Here is a 24,015-nt window from a genome sequence, read left to right on the forward strand (position 1 = left end):
CGATCAATCATTATCAATGAGTCAACAACAGACCCAGACAGGAGGTGGGGGAAACCCCCAGTGGTGGAGAGCTTTGGGAACCTGAGGCCAAAGTCACCTGTTCCTCCCGAGCTACACTCACCACACGTCATGTCTGACATTACTGTATCCTGAAATAGTACTGAGACCCAGAGACCAGCCAGGTGCCTGTTTCAATCTTAACCCTTTACCTTTGCTCAGCGAAGTGATCCCAGACTGGTTGGTTGGAGCGGAGAGAGGGGGCCTGTACCCCAGTGAGAGTCAGTACCTTCAGGAGAGGAGGGCACCCGTATCCCAGTAAGAGTCAGTACCTTCAGGAGAGGAGAGGACCCGTACCCCAGTGAGAGTCAGTACCCTCAGGAGAGGAGGGCACCAGTACCCCAGTGAGAGTCAGTACCCTCAGGAGAGGAGGGGACCCGTACCCCAGTGAGAGTCAGTACCCTCAGGAGAGGAGGGAACCCGTACCCCAGTGAGAGTCAGTACCTTCAGGAGAGGAGGGCACCCGTACCCCAGTGAGAGTCAGTACCTTCAGGAGAGGAGGGCACCCGTACCCCAGTGAGAGTCAGTACCTTCAGGAGAGGAGGGCACCCGTACCCCAGTGAGAGTCAGTACCCTCAGGAGAGGAGGGCACCCGTAGCCCAGTGAGTGTCAGTACCTTCAGGAGAGGAGAGGACCTGTACCCCAGTGAGAGTCAGTACCCTCAGGAGAGGAGGGCACCCGTACCCCAGTGAGAGTCAGTACCTTCAGGAGAGGTGAGGACCCGTACCCCAGTAAGAGTCAGTACCTTCAGGAGAGGAGGGCATCGTACCCCAGTGAGAGTCAGCACCCTCAGGAGAGGAGGGGACCCGCACCCCAGTGAGAGTCAGCACCCTCAGGACAGGAAGGGACCCGCATCCCAGTGAGAGTCAGCACCTTCAGGAGAGGAGGGGACCCGTACCCCAGTGGGACAGTACCCTCAGGAGAGGAGAGAACCCGTACCCCAGTGAGAGTCAGCACCTTCCTCTGAAATGGCCTAGCAAGCCACTCAGTTGTCATGGGTAATTAGGGAAGGGCAACAAATGCTGGCTTGGTCAGAAACGCTCACATCCCATGAAAGAATAATAAAAAAAGGAGAGGAGGCAGGACATAAGAAATAGAAAGTGGAGCAGGCCATTTGGTCCCTTGATTCTGCTCCATCACTAAACAAGACCATAGCTGATATTGTCCCTCAACTCCACCTTCCTGTACTATCCCAATATCCCTTACTTCACAAAAATCTATTGATCTCTCTCTTGAATATACTCAATGATGGAGCATCCAAAACCCTCTGAAGTAGAGAATTCCAAAGATTCACAACCCTCTGAGTGAAGAAATTTCTCCACATCTCAGTCCGAAATGGCCGACCCCTTATCCTGAGATAATGACCCCCAGTTCTAGACTGTGCAGCCAGGGGGAAACAGCCTCTCAGTATCCACCCTGTCAAGCCTCTTCACAGGATGGGGTCGGGGGGAAATGTACACAGAGCATACGTGTTATTGGGATTAAATTTCTCTCTTTTTCTATCGACAGTTCTGTATCAAAATGGATTAGCATGGAGGTACAGAGGTGAGCAAATTCCACTTGAGCTTGGGAGAGGATTAAATGAGAGGGTAGAGCCCATGATAGAGGGAAGGCAGGTCGAAAGGAGTTGGCAAATTGTTTCCACCACCCATCCACAACCCCTGCTACTATTTAGCCGAGAGGTCCTCAGATTATTGTCTTACCTGACAGGTGACACCTCTGACAGTGCAGCACTCCCTCTGCACTGTACCGAGCAGCATTAGCCTGAAATCTCGAATGGGTCTGAAACCCACAACCTTCTTCCTCAGAGCTGAGAGAGTGTTACACAGCAAAGCATGCGGAACATGCGGGGGATATTGGGGGTTGGGGACAAGTGAGGGGAGGTAGGGTTGAGGGGGAGGGTTAACGGGACAGGCGGAGGGAAGTCTGGAATGGGAATGGGCAAAACGGTGGCAAGCAAAAATTAAAAGCTAGGCTGAAAAATAATTTTCCGGAAAGACGATTTCACACATTGAAAACGAAGGGGGATTTGTTCTGCTTTGTCATCAGGCGAATGGTGCGGAAGGCAGTGAGGTTGAAGCGCGAGTCAATGAACGAGGAGCGACGCATTCTGCAGCAAATGCAACGCATCGAGCGCCAGCGCAGTCTGCCCAGGCATGAGCACTGTATCCAGCCACAAGCTGTGCTGCAAGGTGAGGACTGCCTGACTCTCCCTGTCTGACTTTCTCTCTGCCTGACTTTCTCTGTCTGACTCTCTCTGTCTGACTGTCTCTGTCTGACTCTCTCTGCCTGACTCTCTCTGTCTGACTCTCTCTGTCTGACTCTCTCTGCCTGACTGTCTCTGTCTGACTCTCTCTGTCTGACTCTCTCTGCCTGACTCTCCCTGTCTGACTCTCTCTCTGCCTGACTCTCTCTGCCTGACTCTCTCTCTGCCTGACTCTCTCTCTGCCTGACTCTCTCTCTCTGTCTGACTCTCTCTCTGTCTGACTCTCTCTCTGCCTGACTCTCCCTGTCTGACTCTCCCTGTCTGACTCTCTCTCTGCCTGACTCTCTCTCTGCCTGACTCTCTGTCTGACTCTCTCTCTGTCTGACTCTCTCTCTGCCTGACTCTCCCTGTCTGACTCTCTCCCTGTCTGACTCTCTCCCTGTCTGACTCTCTCCCTGTCTGACTCTCTCTGCCTGACTCTCTCTGTCTGACTCTCTCTCTGTCTGACTCTCTCTCTGTCTGACTCTCTCCCTGTCTGACTCTCTCTGTCTGACTCTCTCTGTCTGACTCTCTCTCTGTCTGACTCTCTCTCTGTCTGACTCTCTCCCTGTCTGACTCTCTCCCTGTCTGACTCTCTCTGCCTGACTCTCTCTCTGCCTGACTCTCTCTCTGCCTGACTCTCTCTGCCTGACTCTCTCTGCCTGACTTTCTCTGCCTGACTCTCTCTGTCTGACTCTCTCTGCCTGACTTTCTCTGCCTGACTTTCTCTGCCTGACTCTCTCTCTGTCTGACTCTCTCTCTGCCTGACTCTCTCTCTGTCTGACTCTCTCTGTCTGACTCTCTCTGCCTGACTCTCTCTGCCTGACTCTCTCTGTCTGACTCTCTCTCTGCCTGACTCTCTCCCTGTCTGACTCTCTCTGTCTGACTCTCTCTGTCTGACTCTCTCTGTCTGACTCTCTCTCTGTCTGACTCTCTCTCTGTCTGACTCGCTCCCTGTCTGACTCTCTCTCTGTCTGACTCTCTCTCTGTCTGACTCTCTCTCTGTCTGACTCTCTCTCTGTCTGACGCTCTCTGTCTGACTTTCTCTGCCTGACTTTCTCTGCCTGACTCTCTCTGTCTGACTCTCTCTCTGCCTGACTCTCTCTGCCTGACTCTCTCTCTGCCTGACTCTCTCCCTGTCTGACTCTCTCTGTCTGACTCTCTCTGTCTGACTCTCTCCCTGTCTGACCCTCTCCCTGTCTGACCCTCTCCCTGTCTGACTCTCTCTGCCTGACTCTCTCTCTGTCTGACTCTCTCCGTGTCTGACTCTCTCCCTGTCTGACTCTCTCTGTCTGACTCTCTCTGTCTGACTCTCTCTGTCTGACTCTCTCTCTGTCTGACTCTCTCCCTGTCTGACTCTCCCTGTCTGACTCTCTCTGTGTCTGACTCTCTCTGTGTCTGACTCTCTCTGTGTCTGACTCTCTCTCTGTCTGACTCTCTCTCTGTCTGACTCTCTCTCTGCCTGACTCTCTCTGCCTGACTCTCTCTGTCTGACTCTCTCTGCCTGACTCTCTCTCTCTGCCTGACTCTCTCTGCCTGACTCTCTCTGTCTGACTCTCTGCCTGACTCTCTCTGCCTGACTCTCTCTGCCTGACTCTCTCTGCCTGACTCTCTCTGCCTGACTCTCTCTGTCTGACTCTCTCTGTCTGACTTTCTCTGTCTGACTCTCTCTCTGCCTGACTCTCTCTGCCTGACTCTCTCTGCCTGACTCTCTCTCTGCCTGACTCTCTCTCTGCCTGACTCTCTCTGCCTGACTCTCTCTGTCTGACTCTCTCTGTCTGACTCTCTCTCTGCCTGACTCTCTCCCTGTCTGACTCTCTCTGTCTGACTCTCTCTGTCTGACTCTCTCTCTGTCTGACTCTCTCCCTGTCTGACTCTCTCCGTGTCTGACTCTCTCCCTGTCTGACTCTCCCTGTCTGACTCTCTCCCTGTCTGACTCTCTCCCTGCCTGACTCTCTCCCTGTCTGACTCTCCCTGTCTGACTCTCCCTGTCTGACTCTCTCTCTGTCTGACTCTCTCTCTGTCTGACTCTCTCTCTGTCTGACTCTCTCTCTGCCTGACTCTCTCTCTGTCTGACTCTCTCTGCCTGACTCTCTCTCTGCCTGACTCTCTCTGCCTGACTCTCTCTGTCTGACTCTCTGTCTGACTCTCTCTGCCTGACTCTCTCTGCCTGACTCTCTCTGCTTGACTCTCTCTGTCTGACTCTCTCTGTCTGACTTTCTCTGCCTGACTCTCTCTGTCTGACGCTCTCTCCGCCTGACTCTCTCTGCCTGACTCTCTCTGTCTGACTCTCTCTCTGCCTGACTCTCTCTCTGCCTGACTCTCTCTCTGTCTGACTCTCTCTGCCTGACTCTCTCTGCCTGACTCTCTCTGCCTGACTCTCTCTGTCTGACGCTCTCTGTCTGACTCTCTCTCTGCCTGACTCTCTCCCTGTCTGACTCTCTCTGTCTGACTCTCTCTGTCTGACTCTCTCTGCCTGACTCTCTCTGTCTGACTCTCTCTGTCTGACTCTCTCTGCCTGACTCTCTCTCTGTCTGACTCTCTCCCTGTCTGACTCTCCCTGTCTGACTCTCTCCCTGTCTGACTCTCTCCCTGTCTGACTCTCTCTGTCTGACTCTCTCTGTCTGACTCTCTCTGTCTGACTCTCTCTGTCTGACTCTCTCTCTGTCTGACTCTCTCTCTGTCTGACTCTCTCCCTGTCTGACTCTCTCCCTGTCTGACTCTCCCTGTCTGACTCTCTCTGTGTCTGACTCTCTCTGTGTCTGACTCTCTCTCTGCCTGACTCTCTCTGTCTGACTTTCTCTGCCTGACTCTCTCTGTCTGACTCTCTCTGTCTGACTCTCTCTGTCTGACTCTCTCTGCCTGACTTTCTCTGCCTGACTCTCTCTCTGTCTGACTCTCTCTCTGCCTGACTCTCTCTCTGTCTGACTCTCTCTGTCTGACTCTCTCTGTCTGACTCTCTCTGCCTGACTCTCTCTGCCTGACTCTCTCTGTCTGACTCTCTCTCTGCCTGACTCTCTCCCTGTCTGACTCTCTCTGTCTGACTCTCTCTCTGCCTGACTCTCTCCCTGTCTGACTCTCTCCCTGTCTGACTCTCTCTGTCTGACTCTCTCTCTGTCTGACTCTCTCTCTGTCTGACTCTCTCTGTCTGACTTTCTCTGCCTGACTCTCTGTCTGACTCTCTCTCTGCCTGACTCTCTCTGCCTGACTCTCTCTCTGCCTGACTCTCTCCCTGTCTGACTCTCTCCCTGTCTGACTCTCTCTGTCTGACTCTCTCCCTGTCTGACTCTCTCCCTGTCTGACTCTCTGCCTGTCTGACCCTCTCCCTGTCTGACTCTCTCTGCCTGACTCTCTCCCTGTCTGACTCTCTCTGTCTGACACTCTCTGTCTGACTCTCTCTGTCTGACTCTCTCTGTCTGACTCTCTCTCTGTCTGACTCTCTCCCTGTCTGACTCTCTCTGTCTGACTCTCTCTGTCTGACTCTCTCTGTCTGACTCTCTCTCTGTCTGACTCTCTCCCTGTCTGACTCTCCCTGTCTGACTCTCTCTGTGTCTGACTCTCTCTGTGTCTGACTCTCTCTGTGTCTGACTCTCTCTCTGTCTGACTCTCTCTCTGTCTGACTCTCTCTCTGCCTGACTCTCCCTGCCTGACTCTCTCTGTCTGACTCTCTCTGCCTGACTCTCTCTCTCTGCCTGACTCTCTCTGCCTGACTCTCTCTGCCTGACTCTCTCTGTCTGACTCTCTGCCTGACTCTCTCTGCCTGACTCTGTCTGCCTGACTCTCTCTGCCTGACTCTCTCTGTCTGACTCTCTCTGTCTGACTCTCTCTGTCTGACTTTCTCTGTCTGACTCTCTCTCTGCCTGACTCTCTCTGCCTGACTCTCTCTGCCTGACTCTCTCTCTGCCTGACTCTCTCTCTGCCTGACTCTCTCTCTGCCTGACTCTCTCTCTGCCTGACTCTCTCTGCCTGACTCTCTCTGTCTGACTCTCTCTGTCTGACTCTCTCTCTGCCTGACTCTCTCCCTGTCTGACTCTCTCTGTCTGACTCTCTCTGTCTGACTCTCTCTCTGTCTGACTCTCTCCCTGTCTGACTCTCTCCCTGTCTGACTCTCTCCCTGTCTGACTCTCCCTGTCTGACTCTCTCCCTGTCTGACTCTCTCCCTGTCTGACTCTCTCCCTGCCTGACTCTCTCCCTGTCTGACTCTCCCTGTCTGACTCTCCCTGTCTGACTCTCTCTCTGTCTGACTCTCTCTCTGTCTGACTCTCTCTCTGCCTGACTCTCTCTCTGTCTGACTCTCTCTGCCTGACTCTCTCTCTGCCTGACTCTCTCTGCCTGACTCTCTCTGTCTGACTCTCTGTCTGACTCTCTGTCTGACTCTCTCTGCCTGACTCTCTCTGCCTGACTCTCTCTGCTTGACTCTCTCTGTCTGACTCTCTCTGTCTGACTTTCTCTGCCTGACTCTCTCTGTCTGACGCTCTCTCCGCCTGACTCTCTCTGCCTGACTCTCTCTGTCTGACTCTCTCTCTGTCTGACTCTCTCTCTGCCTGACTCTCTCTCTGCCTGACTCTCTCTGCCTGACTCTCTCTGCCTGACTCTCTCTGCCTGACTCTCTCTGTCTGACTCTCTCTGTCTGACTCTCTCTCTGCCTGACTCTCTCCCTGTCTGACTCTCTCTGTCTGACTCTCTCTGTCTGACTCTCTCTGTCTGACTCTCTCTGCCTGACTCTCTCTGTCTGACTCTCTCTGTCTGACTCTCTCTGCCTGACTCTCTCTCTGTCTGACTCTCTCCCTGTCTGACTCTCCCTGTCTGACTCTCTCCCTGTCTGACTCTCTCCCTGTCTGACTCTCTCCCTGTCTGACTCTCTCTGTCTGACTCTCTCTGTCTGACTCTCTCTCTGTCTGACTCTCTCTCTGTCTGACTCTCTCTCTGTCTGACTCTCTCCCTGTCTGACTCTCTCCCTGTCTGACTCTCTCCCTGTCTGACTCTCCCTGTCTGACTCTCTCTGTGTCTGACTCTTTCTGTGTCTGACTCTCTCTCTGCCTGACTCTCTCTGTCTGACTTTCTCTGCCTGACTCTCTCTGTCTGACTCTCTCTGTCTGACTCTCTCTGTCTGACTCTCTCTGTCTGACTCTCTCTGTCTGACTCTCTCTGCCTGACTTTCTCTGCCTGACTCTCTCTCTGTCTGACTCTCTCTCTGCCTGACTCTCTCTCTGTCTGACTCTCTCTGTCTGACTCTCTCTGTCTGACTCTCTCTGCCTGACTCTCTCTGCCTGACTCTCTCTGTCTGACTCTCTCTCTGCCTGACTCTCTCCCTGTCTGACTCTCTCTGTCTGACTCTCTCTCTGCCTGACTCTCTCCCTGTCTGACTCTCTCCCTGTCTGACTCTCTCTGTCTGACTCTCTCTCTGTCTGACTCTCTCTCTGTCTGACTCTCTCTCTGTCTGACTCTCTCTGTCTGACTTTCTCTGCCTGACTCTCTGTCTGACTCTCTCTCTGCCTGACTCTCTCTGCCTGACTCTCTCTGCCTGACTCTCTCTGCCTGACTCTCTCTCTGCCTGACTCTCTCCCTGTCTGACTCTCTCCCTGTCTGACTCTCTCTGTCTGACTCTCTCCCTGTCTGACTCTCTCCCTGTCTGACTCTCTCCCTGTCTGACCCTCTCCCTGTCTGACTCTCTCTGCCTGACTCTCTCCCTGTCTGACTCTCTCTGTCTGACACTCTCTGTCTGACTCTCTCTGTCTGACTCTCTCTGTCTGACTCTCTCTCTGTCTGACTCTCTCCCTGTCTGACTCTCTCCCTGTCTGACTCTCCCTGTCTGACTCTCCCTGTCTGACTCTCTCTGTGTCTGACTCTCTCTGTGTCTGACTCTCTCTCTGTCTGACTCTCTCTCTGTCTGACTCTCTCTCTGTCTGACTCTCTCTCTGCCTGACTCTCTCTGTCTGACTCTCTCTGCCTGACTCTCTCTCTGCCTGACTCTCTCTGCCTGACTCTCTCTGCCTGACTCTCTCTGTCTGACTCTCTGCCTGACTCTCTCTGCCTGACTCTCTCTGCCTGACTCTCTCTGTCTGACTCTCTCTGTCTGACTCTCTCTGTCTGACTCTCTCTGTCTGACTTTCTCTGTCTGACTCTCTCTGTCTGACTCTCTCTCTGCCTGACTCTCTCTGCCTGACTCTCTCTGCCTGACTCTCTCTGTCTGACTCTCTCTCTGCCTGACTCTCTCTCTGCCTGACTCTCTCTGTCTGACTCTCTCTGTCTGACTCCCTCTGTCTGACTCTCTCTGTCTGACTCTCTCTCTGCCTGACTCTCTCCCTGTCTGACTCTCTCTGTCTGACTCTCTCTGTCTGACTCTCTCTCTGTCTGACTCTCTCCCTGTCTGACTCTCTCCCTGTCTGACTCTCTCCCTGTCTGACTCTCTCCCTGTCTGACTCTCCCTGTCTGACTCTCCCTGTCTGACTCTCTCCCTGTCTGACTCTCTCCCTGTCTGACTCTCTCCCTGTCTGACTCTCTCCCTGTCTGACTCTCTCCCTGTCTGACTCTCTCCCTGCCTGACTCTCTCCCTGCCTGACTCTCTCTCTGTCTGACTCTCTCTCTGTCTGACTCTCTCTGTGTCTGACTCTCTCCCTGTCTGACTCTCTCTGTCTGACTCTCTCTGTCTGACTCTCTCTCTGTCTGACTCTCTCCCTGTCTGACTCTCTCCCTGTCTGACTCTCCCTGTCTGACTCTCTCTGTGTCTGACTCTCTCTCTGCCTGACTCTGTCTGACTCTCTCTGCCTGACTGTCTCTGCCTGACTCTCTCTGCCTGACTCTCTCTGCCTGACTCTCTCTGTCTGACTCTCTGCCTGACTCTCTCTGTCTGACTCTCTCTCTGCCTGACTCTCTCCCTGTCTGACTCTCCCTGTCTGACTCTCCCTGTCTGACTCTCCCTGTCTGACTCTCCCTGTCTGACTCTCTCTCTGCCTGACTCTCTCTCTCTGCCCGACTCTCTCTGTCTGACTCTCTCTGTCTGACTCTCTCTGTCTGACTCTCTCTGCCTGACTGTCTCTGTCTGACTCTCTCTGCCTGACTCTCTCTGTCTGACTCTCTCTCTGTCTGACTCTCTCTCTCTGACTCTCTCTCTGCCTGACTCTCTCTCTCTGTCTGACTCTCTCTCTGTCTGACTCTCTCTCTGTCTGACTCTCTCTCTGCCTGACTCTCCCTGTCTGACTCTCCCTGTCTGACTCTCTCTCTGTCTGACTCTCTCTCTGCCTGACTCTCTGTCTGACTCTCTCTCTGCCTGACTCTCCCTGTCTGACTCTCTCCCTGTCTGACTCACTGCCTGTCTGACTCTCTCCCTGTCTGACTCTCTCTGCCTGACTCTCTCTGTCTGACTCTCTCTCTGTCTGACTCTCTCGCTGTCTGACTCTCTCTGTCTGACTCTCTCTGTCTGACTCTCTCTCTGTCTGACTCTCTCCCTGTCTGACTCTCTCCCTGTTGACTCTCTCTCTGCCTGACTCTCTCTCTGCCTGACTCTCTCTCTGCCTGACTCTCTCTGCCTGACTCTCTCTGTCTGACTCTCTCTGTCTGACTCTCTCTGCCTGACTTTCTCTGCCTGACTCTCTCTCTGTCTGACTCTCTCTCTGCCTGACTCACTCTCTGTCTGACTCTCTCTGTCTGACTCTCTCTGTCTGACTCTCTCTGCCTGACTCTCTCTGCCTGACACTCTCTCTGTCTGACTCTCTCTCTGTCTGACTCTCTCTCTGTCTGACTCTCTCTGTCTGACTCTCTCTGTCTGACTCTCTCTCTGTCTGACTCTCTCTCTGTCTGACTCTCTCCCTGTCTGACTCTCTCCCTGTCTGACGCTCTCCCTGTCTGACTCTCTCCCTGTCTGACTCTCCCTGTCTGACTCTCCCTGTCTGACTCTCTCTGTGTCTGACTCTCTCTCTGCCTGACTCTCTCTGTCTGACTCTCTCTCTGCCTGACTCCATCTCTGCCTGACTCTCTCTGCCTGACTCTCTCTGCCTGACTCTCTGCCTTACTCTCTCTCTGCCTGACTCTCTCTCTCTGTCTGACTCTCTCTCTGTCTGACTCTCTCTCTGTCTGACTCTCTCTCTGCCTGACTCTCCCTGTCTGACTCTCCCTGTCTGACTCTCTCTCTGTCTGACTCTCTCTCTGCCTGACTCTCTCTCTGCCTGACTCTCTGTCTGACTCTCTCTCTGTCTGACTCTCTCTCTGTCTGACTCTCTCTCTGCCTGACTCTCCCTGTCTGACTCTCCCTGTCTGACTCTCTCTCTGCCTGACTCTCTCTCTGCCTGACTCTCTGTCTGACTCTCTCTCTGTCTGACTCTCTCTCTGCCTGACTCTCCCTGTCCGACTCTCTCCCTGTCTGACTCTCTCCCTGTCTGACTCTCTCCCTGTCTGACTCTCTCTGTCTGACTCTCTCTCTCTGTCTGACTTTCTCCCTGTCTGACTCTCTCTGTCTGACTCTCCCTCTGTCTGACTCTCCCTCTGTCTGACTCTCTCTCTGTCTGACTCTCTCCCTGTCTGACTCTCTCCCTGTCTGACTCTCTCCCTGTCTGACTCTCTCTGCCTGACTCTCTCTGCCTGACTCTCTCTGTCTGACTCTCTCTCTGTCTGACTCTCTCCCTGTCTGACTCTCTCCCTGTCTGACTCTCTCCCTGTCTGACTCTCTCTCTGTTTGACTCTCTCCCTGTCTGACTCTCTCCCTGTCTGACTCTCTCCCTGTCTGACTCTCTCCCTGTCTGACTCTCCCTGTCTGACTCTCCCTGTCTGACTCTCTCTGTGTCTGACTCTCTCTGTGTCTGACTCTCTCTGTGTCTGACTCTCTCTCTGCCTGACTCTCTCTGTCTGACTCTCTCTGCCTGACTCTCTCTCTGCCTGACTCTCTCTGCCTGACTCTCTCTGCCTGACTCTCTCTGTCTGACTCTCTCTGTCTGACTCTCTCTGTCTGACTTTCTTGCCTGACTCTCTCTGTCTGACTCTCTCTCTGCCTGACTCTCTCTGCCTGACTCTCTCTGCCTGACTCTCTCTGCCTGACTCTCTCTGTCTGACTCTCTCTCTGCCTGACTCTCTCTCTGTCTGACTCTCTCTGTCTGACTCTCTCTGCCTGACTCTCTCTGCCTGACTCTCTCTGCCTGACTCTCTCTGTCTGACTCTCTCTGTCTGACTCTCTCTCTGCCTGACTCTCTCCCTGTCTGACTCTCTCTGTCTGACTCTCTCTGTCTGACTCTCTCTGTCTGACTCTCTCTCTGCCTGACTCTCTCTGTCTGACTCTGTCTGACTCTCTCTGCCTGACTCTCTCTGCCTGACTCTCTCTGCCTGACTCTCTCTGTCTGACTTTCTCTGCCTGACTTTCTCTGCCTGACTTTCTCTGCCTGACTCTCTCTGCCTGACTCTCTCTGCCTGACTTTCTCTGCCTGACTCTCTCTCTGCCTGACTCTCTCTCTGTCTGACTCTCTCTCTGCCTGACTCTCTCTCTGTCTGACTCTCTCTGTCTGACTCTCTCTGTCTGACTCTCTCTGCCTGACTCTCTCTCTGCCTGACTCTCTCTGCCTGACTCTCTCTGCCTGACTCTCTCTCTGCCTGACTCTCTCCCTGTCTGACTCTCCCTGTCTGACTCTCTCTCTGTCTGACTCTCTCTCTGCCTGACTCTCTCTGTCTGACTCTCTCTGTCTGACTCTCTCTGCCTGACTCTCTCTGCCTGACTCTCTCTGTCTGACTTTCTCTGCCTGACTCTCTCTGCCTGACTTTCTCTGCCTGACTCTCTCTCTGTCTGACTCTCTCTCTGCCTGACTCTCTCTCTGTCTGACTCTCTCTGTCTGACTCTCTCTGCCTGACTCTCTCTCTGCCTGACTCTCTCTGCCTGACTCTCTCTGCCTGACTCTCTCTGTCTGACTCTCTCTGTCTGACTCTCTCTGTCTGACTCTCTCTGCCTGACTCTCTCTGTCTGACTCTCTCTGTCTGACTCTCTCTGTCTGACTCTCTCTGCCTGACTCTCTCTCTGTCTGACTCTCTCTCTGCCTGACTCTCTCTCTGTCTGACTCTGCCTGACTCTCTCTCTGTCTGACTCTGCCTGACTCTCTCTCTGCCTGACTCTCTCTCTGCCTGACTCTCTCTGCCTGACTCTCTCTGTCTGACTCTCTCTCTGCCTGACTCTCTCTTTCTCTCTCTCTGCCTGACTCTCTCTCTGCCTGACTCTCACTTTCTCTCTCTCTGCCTTACTCCCTCTGCCTGACTCCCTCTGCCTGACTCCCTCTGCCTGACTCTCCCTGTCTGACTCTCTCTCTGTCTGACTCTCTCTCTGCCTGACTCTCTCTGTCTGACTTTCTCTGCCTGACTCTCTCTCTGCCTGACTCTCTCTCTGCCTGACTCTCTCTCTGCCTGACTCTCTCTCTGCCTGACTCTCTCTGTCTGACTCTCTCTGCCTGACTCTCTCTGCCTGACTCTCTCTGTCTGACTCTCTCTCTGCCTGACTCTCTCTGTCTGACTCTCTCCCTGTCTGACTCTCTCCCTGTCTGACTCTCTCCCTGTCTGACTCTCCCTGTCTGACTCTCTCTGCCTGACTCTCTCTCTGCCTGACTCTCTCTCTGTCTGACTCTCTCCCTGTCTGACTCTCTCCCTGTCTGACTCTTTCTCTGTCTGACTCTCTCCCTGTCTGACTCTCTCCCTGTCTGACTCTCCCTGTCTGACTCTCTCTGTGTCTGACTCTCTCTGTGTCTGACTCTCTCTGTGTCTGACTCTCTCTCTGTCTGACTCTCTCTCTGCCTGACTCTCTCTGTCTGACTCTCTGCCTGACTCTCTCTCTGCCTGACTCTCTCTCTGCCTGACTCTCTCTGTCTGACTCTCTGCCTGACTCTCTCTGCCTGACTCTCTCTGTCTGACTCTCTCTGTCTGACTCTCTCTGTCTGACTCTCTCTGTCTGACTTTCTCTGCCTGACTCTCTCTGTCTGACTCTCTCTCTGCCTGACTCTCTCTGCCTGACTCTCTCTGCCTGACTCTCTCTCTGTCTGACTCTCTCTCTGCCTGACTCTCTCTCTGTCTGACTCTCTCTCTGTCTGACTCTCTCTGTCTGACTCTCTCTGCCTGACTCTCTCTGTCTGACTCTCTCTCTCTGTCTGACTCTCTCTCTGCCTGACTCTCTCTCTGCCTGACTCTCTCCCTGTCTGACTCTCCCTGTCTGACTCTCCCTGTCTGACTCTCTCTGTCTGACTCTCCCTGTCTGACTCTCTCCCTGTCTGACTCTCTCCCTGTCTGACTCTCTCCCTGTCTGACTCTCCCTGTCTGACTCTCTCCCTGTCTGACTCTCTCTCTGTCTGACTCTCTCTCTGTCTGACTCTCTCTCTGTCTGACTCTCTCTCTGCCTGACTCTCTCTGCCTGACTCTCTCTGTCTGACTCTCTCTGCCTGACTCTCTCTGCCTGACTCTCTCTGTCTGACTCTCTCTGTCTGACTTTCTCTGCCTGACTCTCTCTGTCTGACTCTCTCTGCCTGACTTTCTCTGCCTCACTCTCTCTCTGCCTGACTCTCTCTCTGCCTGACTCTCTCTCTGCCTGACTCTCTCTCTGTCTGACTCTCTCTCTGTCTGACTCTCTCTGTCTGACTCTCCCTGTCTGACTCTCTCTCTGCCTGACTCTCTCTCTGCCTGACTCTCTCTCTGCCTGACTCTCTCTCTGTCTGACTCTCTCTCTGCCTGACTCTCTCTGCCTGACTCTCTCTCTGCCTGACTCTCTCTGCCTGACTCTCTCTGCCTGACTCTCTCTGCCTGACTCTCTCTGCCTGACTCTCTCTGTCTGACTTTCTCTGCCTGACTCTCTCTGTCTGACTCTCTCTGTCTGACTCTCTCTGTCTGACTCTCTCTGTCTGACTCTCTCTGCCTGACTTTCTCTGCCTGACTCTCTCTCTCTGACTCTCTCTCTGCCTGACTCTCTCTCTGCCTGACTCTCTCTCTGCCTGACTCTCTCTGCCTGACTCTCTCTGTCTGACTCTCTCTCTGCCTTACTCTCTCTTTCTCTCTCTCTGCCTGACTCTCTCTCTGCCTGACTCTCACTTTCTCTCTCTCTGCCTGACTCCCTCTGCCTGACTCCCTCTGCCTGACTCCCTCTGCCTGACTCTCCCTGTCTGACTCTCTCTCTGCCTGACTCTCTCTGCCTGACTCTCTCTGCCTGACTCTCTCTGTCTGACTCTCTCTGTCTGACTTTCTCTGCCTGACTCTCTCTGTCTGACTCTCTCTGTCTGACTCTCTCTGCCTGACTTTCTCTCTCTGTCTGACTCTCTCTCTGTCTGACTCTCTCTCTGTCTGACTCTCTCTCTGCCTGACTCTCTCTGCTTGACTCCCTCTGCCTGACTCTCTCTCTGCCTGACTCTCTCTTTCTCTCTCTCTGCCTGACTCTCTCTCTGCCTGACTCTCACTTTCTCTCTCTCTGCCTGACTCCCTCTGCCTGACTCCCTCTGCCTGACTCTCTCTGTCTGACTCTCTCTGTCTGACTCTCTCTGTCTGACTCTCTCTGTCTGACTTTCTCTTTCTCTGACTCTTTCTCTCTCTGACTCTTTCTCTCTCTGACTCTCTCTCTGTCTGACTCTCTCTTTCTCTCTCTCTGCCTGACTCTCTCTGCCTGACTCTCTCTGCCTGACTCTCTCTGCCTGACTCTCTCTGTCTGACTCTCTCTGTCTGACTCTCTCTCTCTGCCTGACTCTCTCTTTCTCTCTCTCTGCCTGACTCTCTCTGCCTGACTCTCTCTGCCTGACTCTCTCTGCCTGACTCTCTCTGCCTGACTCTCTCTGTCTGACTCTCTCTCTGCCTGACTCTCTCTTTCTCTCTCTCTGCCTGACTCTCTCTCTCTCTCTCTGCCTGACTCTCTCTCTCTCTCTCTCTGCCTGACTCTCTCTCTCTCTGCCTGACTCTCTCTGCCTGACTCTCTCTTTTTATTTTGGAACATTACAGCGCAGTACAGGCCCTTCGGCCCTCGAAGTTGCGCCGACCTGTGAAACCATCTGACCTACACTATTCCATTTTCATCCATATGTCTATCCACTTAAATGCCCTTAAAGTTGGAGAGTCCACTACTGTTGCAGGCAGGGCGTTCCACGCCCCTACTACTCTCTGAGTAAAGAAACTACCTCTAACATCTGTCCTATATCTGTCACCCCTCAACTTAAAGCTATGTCCCCTCGTGTTTGCCATCACCATCCGAGGAAAAAGACTCTCACTATTCACCCTATCTAACCCTCTGATTATCTTATATGTCTCTATTAAGTCACCTCTCCTCCTCCTTCTCTCCAACGAAAACAACCTCAAGTCCCTCAGCCTTTCCTCGTAAGACCTTCCCTCCATACCAGGCAACATCCTAGTAAATCTCCTCTGCACCCTTTCCAAAGCTTGCACATCCTTCCTATAATGCGGTGACCAGAACTGCACGCAATACTCCAGGTGCGGTCTCACCAGAGTTTTGTACAGCTGCAGCATGACCTTGTGGCTCCGAAACTCGATCCCCCTACTAATAAAAGCTAACACACCATATGCCTTCTTAACAGCCCTATTAACCTGGGTGGCAACTTTCAGGGATTTATGTACCTGGACACCAAGATCTCTCTGCTCATCTACACTACCAAGAATCTTCCCATTAGCCCAGTACGCTGCATTCCTGTTACTCCTTCCAAAGTGAATCACCTCACACTTCTCCGCATTAAACTCCATTTGCCATCTCTCAGCCCAGCTCTGCAGCCTATCTATGTCCCTCTGTACCCTACAACATCCTTCGGCACTATCCACAACTCCACCGACCTTCATGTCATCCGCAAATTTACTAACCCACCCTTCTACACCCTCATCCAGGTCATTTATAAAAATGACAAACAGCAGTGGCCCCAAAACAGATCCTTGCGGTACACCACTAGTAACTAAACTCCAGGATGAACATTTGCCATCAACCACCACCTCTGTCTTCTTTCAGCTAGCCAATTTCTGATCCAAAGCACTAAATCACCTTCAACCCCATACTTCCGTATTTTCTGCAATAGCCTACCGTGGGGAACCTTATCAAACACCTTACTGAAATCCATATACACCACATCCACGGCTTTACCCTCATCCACCTGTTTGATCACCTTCTCGAAAAACTCAATAAGGTTTGTGAGACACGACCTACCCGTCACAAAACCGTGCTGACTATCTCTAATGTACTTATTCTTTTCAAGATGATTATAAATCCTGTCTCTTATAACCTTTTCCAACATTTTACCCACAACCGAAGTAAGGCTCACAGGTCTATAATTACCAGGGCTGTCTCTACTCCCCTTCTTGAACAAGGGGACAACATTTGCTATCCTCCAGTCTTCCGGCACTATTCCTGTCGACAATGACGACATGAAGATCAAGGACAAAGGCTCTGCAATCTCCTCCCTGGCTTCCCAGAGAATCCAAGGATAAATCCCATCTGGCCCAGGGGACTTATCTATTTTCACACTTTCCAAAATTGCTAACACCTCCTCGTTGTGAACCTCAATCCCATCTAGCCTAGTAGTCTGAATCTCAGTATTCTCCTCGACAACATTTTCTTTCTCTACTGTAAATACTGACGAAAAATATTCATTTAACGCTTCCCCTATCTCCTCTGATTCCACACACAACTTCCCACTACTATCCTTGATTGGCCCTAATCTAACTCTAGTCATTCTTTTATTCCTGATATACCTATAGAAAGCCTTAGGGTTTTCCTTGATCCTATCCGCCAATGACTTCTCGTGTCCTCTCCTTGCTCTTCTTAGCTCTCCCTTTAGATCCTTCCTGGCTAGCTTGTAACTCTCTAGCGCCCTAACTGAGCCTTCACGTCTCATCCTAACATAAGCCTTCTTCTTCCTCTTGACAAGCGCTTCAACTTCTTTAGTAAACCACGGCTCCCTCGCTCGACAACTTCCTCCCTGCTTCACAGGTACATACTTATCAAGGACACGCAGTAGCTGCTCCTTGAATAAGCTCCACATTTCGATTGTTCCCATCCCCTGCAGTTTCCTTCCCCATCCTACGCATCCTAAATCTTGCCTAATTGCATCATAATTTCCTTTCCCCCAGCTATAATTCTTGCCCTGCGGTATATATCTGTCCCTGCCCATCGCTAAGGTAAACCTAACCGAATAGTGATCACTATCACCAAAGTGCTCACCTACATCTAAATCTAACACCTGGCCGAGTTCATTACCCAGTACCAAATCCAATGTGGCATCGCCCCTGGTTGGCCTGTCTACATACTGTGTCAGAAAACCCTCCTGCACACACTGGACAAAAACAGACCCATCTAAAGTACTCGAACTATAGTATTTCCAGTCAATATTTGGAAAGTTAAAGTCCCCCATAACAACTACCCTGTTACTCTCGCTCCTGTCGAGAATCATCTTCGCTATCCTTTCCTCTACATCTCTGGAACTATTCGGAGGTCTATAGAAAACTCCCAACAGGGTGACCTCTCCTCTCCTGTTTCTAACCTCGGCCCATACTACCTCAGTAGACGAGTCCTCAAACGTCCTTTCTGCCGCTGTAATACTCTCCTTGATTAACAATGCCACACCCCCCCCTCTTTTACCATCTTCTCTGTTCTTACTGAAACATCTAAATCCCGGAACCTGCAACATCCATTCCTGCCCCTGCTCTACCCATGTCTCCGAGATGGCCACAACATCGAGATCCCAGGTACCAACCCATGCTGCAAGCTCACCCACCTTATTCCGGATGCTCCTGGCGTTGAAGTAGACACACTTTAAACCAGGTTCTTGCTTGCCAGTGCCCTCTTGCGTCCTTGTAACCTTATCCCTGACCTCACTACTCTCAACATCCTGTACACTGGCACTACAATTTAGGTTCCCATTCCCCTGCTGAATTAGTTTAAACCCCCCCGAAGAGCACTAGCAAATCTCCCCCCCAGGATATTGGTACCCCTCTGGTTCAGGTGAAGACCATCCTGTTTGTAGAGGTCCCACCTACCCCAGAAAGAGCCCCAATTATCCAGGAAACCAAAACCCTCCCTCCTACACCATCCCTGCAGCCACGTGTTCAACTCCTCTCTCTCCCTATTCCTCGCTTCGCTAGCACGTGGCACGGGCAACAACCCAGAGATAACAACTCTGTTTGTTCTTGCTCTGAGCTTCCACCCTAGCTCCCTGAATTTCTGCCTTAAATCCCCATCTCTCTTCTACCTATGTCATTGGTGCCTATGTGGACCACGACTTGCGGCTGCTCCCCCTCCCCCTTAAGGATCCCAAAAACACGATCCGAGACATCACGAACCCTGGCACCTGGGAGGCAACACACCAACCGTGAGTCTCTCTCGTTCCCACAGAACCTCCTATCTGTTCCCCTAACTATGGAGTCCCCAAAGACTAATGCTCTGCTCCTCTTCCCCCTTCCCTTCTGAGCAACAGGGACAGACTCTGTGCCAGATACCTGTACCCCATTGCTTACCCCTGGTAAGTCGTCCCCCGCAACAGTATCCAAAACGGTATACCTGTTGTTGAGGGAAACGGCCACAGGGGATCCCTGCACTGCCTGCTGGTTCCCTCTCCTTCCTCTCTCTCTCTGCCTGACTCTCTCTCTCTCTCTGCCTGACTCTCTCTCTCTCTGCCTGACTCTCTCTCTCTCTCTCTCTGCCTGACTCTCTCTCTCTCTCTCTGCCTGACTCTCTCTCTCTCTCTCTGCCTGACTCCCTCTCTCTCTCTCTCTTCCTGACTCTCTCTCTCTCTCTCTCTCTGCCTGACTCTCTCTCTCTCTGTCTCTCTGCCTGACTCTCTCTCTCTCTCTCTCTGCCTGACTCTCTCTGTCTGACTCTCCCTGTCTGACTCACTCTGTCTGACTCTCTCTCTGTCTGACTCTCTCTCTCTCTCTCTCTGCCTGCCTGACTCTCTCTCTCTCTCTCTGCCTGACTCTCTCTCTCTCTCTCTGCCTGACTCTCTCTCTCTCTGCCTGACTCTCTCTCTCTCTCTCTCTGCCTGACTCTCTCTCTCTCTCTTCTTGACTCTCTCTCTCTCTCTGCCTGACTCTCTCTCTGCCTGACTCTTTCTCTCTCTCTCTGCCTGACTCTCTCTCTCTGCCTGACTCTCTCTCTCTCTCTCTGCCTGACTCACTCTCTCTCTCTCTGCCTAACTCTCTCTCTCTGCCTGACTCTCTCTCCCTCTCTCTCCCTCCCTCTCTGTCTGACCCTCTCTGTCTCTGTCCCTCTCTGTCTGTCCCTCTCTGTCTGACTCTCTCTCTCTCTGCCTAACTCTCTCTCTCTGCCTGACTCTCTCTACCTGACACTCTCTGCCTGACACTCTCTGTCTGACTGTCTCTGACCCTCTCTGTCTCTGACCCTCTCTGTCTCTGACCCTCTCTGTCTCTGTCTCTCTCTGTCTGACTCTCTCTGTGTCTCTGTCTCTCTTTCTCTCTCTGTCTCTCTCTCTCTCTGTCTCTCTCTGTCTCTGTCACTTTCTCTCTGTCTCTGTCTGTTTCTCTTTGTCTGACTCATGTCTCTCTCTTGTCTCTCTCTCTCTCTCTCTCTATCTCTCTCTCTCTCTGTCTCTCTCTCTCTCTCTGTCTCTCTCTGTCTCTGTCTGACTCATGTCTCTCTCTCTCTTGTCTCTCTCTCTGTCGCTCTCTCTGTCTTTCTCTCTCTCTGTCACTTTCTCTCTGTCTCTGTCTGTTTCTCTTTGTCTGACTCATGTCTCTCTCTTGTCTCTCTCTCTCTCTCTCTATCTGTCTCTCTCTCTGTCTCTCTCTCTCTCTCTGTCATTTTCTCTCTCTGTCTGTCTGTCTCTCTTTGTCTGACTCATGTCTCTCTCTTGTCTCTCTCTCTGTCTCTCTCTCTGTCTGTTTCTCCTCTGTCTGACTCTCTTTGTCTGACTCTTGTCTCTCTCCCTCTTCTCTCTCTCTCTCTCTGTCTCCCTCTCTCTTTCTGTCTCTCTCTCTCTCACTTTCTCTCTGTCTCTCTCTCTGCCTCTCTATCTGCTTCTTTCTCTCTCTGCCTCTCGCACTTTCAGCACACAAGATGATGTGGGGGTCAAGTATTAGCTCCGCGCTTTCAATCATTTTGCGGTTGGCGGGGTTTCCCTTCCTCCCCCTGCCCCTGCCCATGTAAGGAGAATGACCCCTGCTCCATGACCCCTGACACTTGGCTTGTCAACAACTCCTGCACTGCCCTGGACTACGCAGCAATTGAAGAAGATCCTCCCGGGACACTGCTGGGACCAAAAGAAACCCGGGTGAAAAATTACATGTTGTCTTAAAAATAAAATGTGGGGTTTCTCCCATTTTGCTTAGAACCCTGTTGTTTATTGGAAATGGTGGGAAAAAAGACTGTTTGACTGGGCGGGCAGTTGGAGGCCGGAGGTCATGTGTCAAGATCTTCAGCAGCACTGGTCAGCTGGTCAGCGTTGGGAGTCAGGCTTGATATGGGCTGCGCAGAACGTGATTCGAACTATGAATCTCTCCACATGGCGCATCTGGGAGCGAGGAGTATAAGAACAGGAGTAGGCCATTGAGCCCCTCAAGCCTGTCCCACCCTTCAACAAGATCATGACGGATCTGCGACCTAATTCCAGGGGCCTTTGCCCCATATCCCCTCATTACCTCTGGATAACAAAAATCCATCGATCTCAGATTTAAAATTAACAACTGATCCAGCATCAAATGCCATTTGTGGAAGAAAGTTCCAAATATCTACCACCCTTTGTGTGTAGACGTGTTTCGCAATGTCACTCCTGAAATATCTGTCTCTAATTTTTAGATTCTATCCCCAGTCCTAGACTCCCCAGCTAGTGGAAATTGTTTCTCTACCCTATCTGTAACCTGTAATATCTTGAAATCTTCAATAAAATCACCCCTCAATCATCTGAATTCCAGGGAATACAACCCGAGTGTAATCAAGGTATCATTCTGGTAAATCTATGCTGCACTCCCTCCATGGACTATTATGTCCGAATGGTTCATCTCATCATGGCTTTGTGCTTTTATAATACAAACAGATAGTAATACGTCTTGTGAGTCTCCTTCCATTCCATCTAACTCAACTCAGCCTTTCAACATATCTTTCTATCCCCTTTTCTCTCAGGTACTCGTATAGTTTCCTTTTGAAAGTATCAATGCTATTTGCCTCGACCACTTTCCGTGGTAGTGAGGTCCTCATTTTTACCACTCTCTGGGTAAAGAATTTGCTCATTTCCCTATTGCATCTATCAGTAACAGTCTTGTATTTATGACCTTTAGTTTTGGATTCACCCACGAGTGGAAACATTCTCGCCACATCTACCCTGTCCAACCCATTCATCATTTTAAAGACTTCAGTCAGGTCACCTCTGAGTCTCCTCTTTTCTGAAGAAAATTGTCCCAACCTGTTCAATCTTTCCTGATAGCTGTTGTCACGCTAGGCCCCCACCTGCCAAGAATGAGGCACATTAATTTTGTCATGAACATTGATTTTAAACTATTACTGGAGTGAAGAAAGGACTTGTTAAACAGATCAGCTGCAGCTGAAATTTCTTTTTACATACTAACAAATATCGAAGGTGAGGAAGTGCATTCCGGGGCCTGCTAAGGAGGATACAATCTACAAGGGCCAGGACTGGTTAGACCAGCTGGTCACATGACTAGCTGGCTGTTCCAGGGTTTTCTTTTGAACTGGCCACAGGACTCTACAGTGAGCTCAAAGAACCGTAACAACAACTCTCCAGATATTGCCTCAAACCTTTCCACTTTATTTTTCTTCTGCTCTTTTTTGTCTCTATTTGCATGTGTGTATCGTGTATACATGCTAGAGTGGGTGCGTCGTGTATCCATAGGCATTAGCCGAATTAGAGTTTAAGTTTAAGTTGAATAAATTTCAACTTTTCTTCTTTAAACCTAAGAAAGCCTGTTTGTGCTGGTTTCCTTGCCTTATAATTGGAAAGCGATGAATAAGGATTCACCAAGGGGGAGCTCAAAACACGGTGTGTTTAAAATTAAACCCTGTTACAGTAAGACCAGGTGAAGGCTGAGAGGGAACCCTAGACCCCTTTCTCACCTGGTCATAACAGAAATTTGGGTGCTAGGGTCCAGAATTTTACCCACAGACATAAGAACATAAGAAATAGGAGCAGGAGTCGGCCATTCGGCCCCTCGAGCCTGCCCTGCCATTCAATAAGATCATGGCTGATCTGCCCCAGACCTCAACTCCTCTTTCGTGCCAGTTCCTCATAGCCCACAACTCCCTGATTATTTCAAAAATCTATCTACCTCCACTTTAAATACTTTCAGTGATCTAGCCTCCACAATTCTCTGAGGTAGAGAATTCCAGACATTCACTACCCTCTGAGAGAAGAAATTCCTTTGCATCTCTGTTTTAAATGAGTGTCCCCTTATTCTGTAACTATGTCTCCTAGTTCGAGATTCCCCCACTAGTGGAAACATCTTCTCAACATCTACCCTGTCAAGCTCCCTCAGAATATTGTACGTTTCAATAAGATCACCCCTCATTCTTCTAAACTTTAATGAATAAAGGCCTAACCTGGTTTCAAAGTTCTTGATAAGACAGCCCCTTCATCCCAGGAATCAGCCGAGTGAATCTCTTTTGAACTGCCTCCAGTGGCAGTATATTCGTTCTTAAATACAGGGACCAAAACTGTACACAGTACTCCAGGTGTAGTCTCACCAACACCTGTACAGCTGTAACAAGACTTCCCTATTTTTAAACTCCAACTCCCTAACAATAAAGGCCAAAATTCCATTTGCCTTCTTAATTACTTGCTGCACCTGCATGCTAACTTTTTGTCTTTCATGCACAAGAACACTCAGATCCCTCTGTGCTGCACCTTTTTGGAGTCTCTCTCCTTTTAAATAATAGTCTGTCTTTTGATTCTTCCTACCAAAGTGCATGACCTCACACTTTCCTACATTAAACTCCATCTGCCAAGTTTTTGCCCACTCACTCAACCTATCTATATCCCCTTGCAGATTCCTCATGTCTTCATCACAACATGCCCTCCCACCTATTTTTATATCATCAGCAAATTTGGATATATTACACACTGCCCCCTCTTCCAAGTCATTAATATAGATAGTAAATAATTGAGGCCCTAGGACTGATCCTTGTGGCATTCCATTAGTTATGTCTTTCCAACCTGAAAAAGACCCATTAATCCCGACTCTCTGTCTTCTGTGAGTTAACCAATCCTCAATCCATGCTAATACATTACCTCCAATACCCTGAGCTCCTATCTTATGCAATAATCTTTTATGTGGCACCTTACCGAACACCTTCTGGAAATCCAAATACACTACATCCACCAGTTCCCGTTTATCAACTCTGCTTGTTATATCCTCAAACTCTAGCAAATTTGTTAAACATGATTTCCCTTTCACAAAACCATGTTGACTCTGTTTGATTGCGTTAAGCTTTTCTAAATGTCCTGCTATTTCTTCCTAAATAATGGACTCTAGCATTTTCCAATGACCGATGTTAGGCTGACTGGTCTATAGTTTCAAACAAATTTATAGACAAACAAGAGAAATTGGAAGTGAGAAGCAAGCTAATCAAACTTATCTGGAGTTTGAAAGAAGTAAGCAGCTGGCTTTTGACCAGTGGCTGAGGGCTCTTAAAGTACAGCTCAGCTATGAGAATCTCAGGGAAGCAGTTCTATTAGAGGAATTTAAAAACTCTTTCCCACTCTCAATAAAGACCCATGTAGAGGAGCAGTGGGTTCAGAGAGCCCGGCAACCGGTTGTTC

General features: G+C 50.8%; 1 protein-coding gene across 1 annotated transcript in view; it reads left to right on the plus strand.

Moving 5' to 3' along the window:
• Nucleotides 1-24,015, plus strand: part of LOC137380352 (uncharacterized) — a 142,305-nt gene that overhangs the window by 108,300 nt on the left and 9,990 nt on the right. The window contains exons 9-10 of the mRNA XM_068052280.1: nucleotides 1,567-1,602; nucleotides 2,107-2,249. Of these exons, the coding sequence (XP_067908381.1) occupies nucleotides 1,567-1,602; nucleotides 2,107-2,249 (179 nt within the window). The remainder of the gene's footprint in view (nucleotides 1-1,566; nucleotides 1,603-2,106; nucleotides 2,250-24,015) is intronic.

The sequence above is a fragment of the Heterodontus francisci genome, chromosome 19, assembly GCF_036365525.1.
Source record: "Heterodontus francisci isolate sHetFra1 chromosome 19, sHetFra1.hap1, whole genome shotgun sequence".
Classification (NCBI taxonomy): domain Eukaryota; kingdom Metazoa; phylum Chordata; class Chondrichthyes; order Heterodontiformes; family Heterodontidae; genus Heterodontus; species Heterodontus francisci.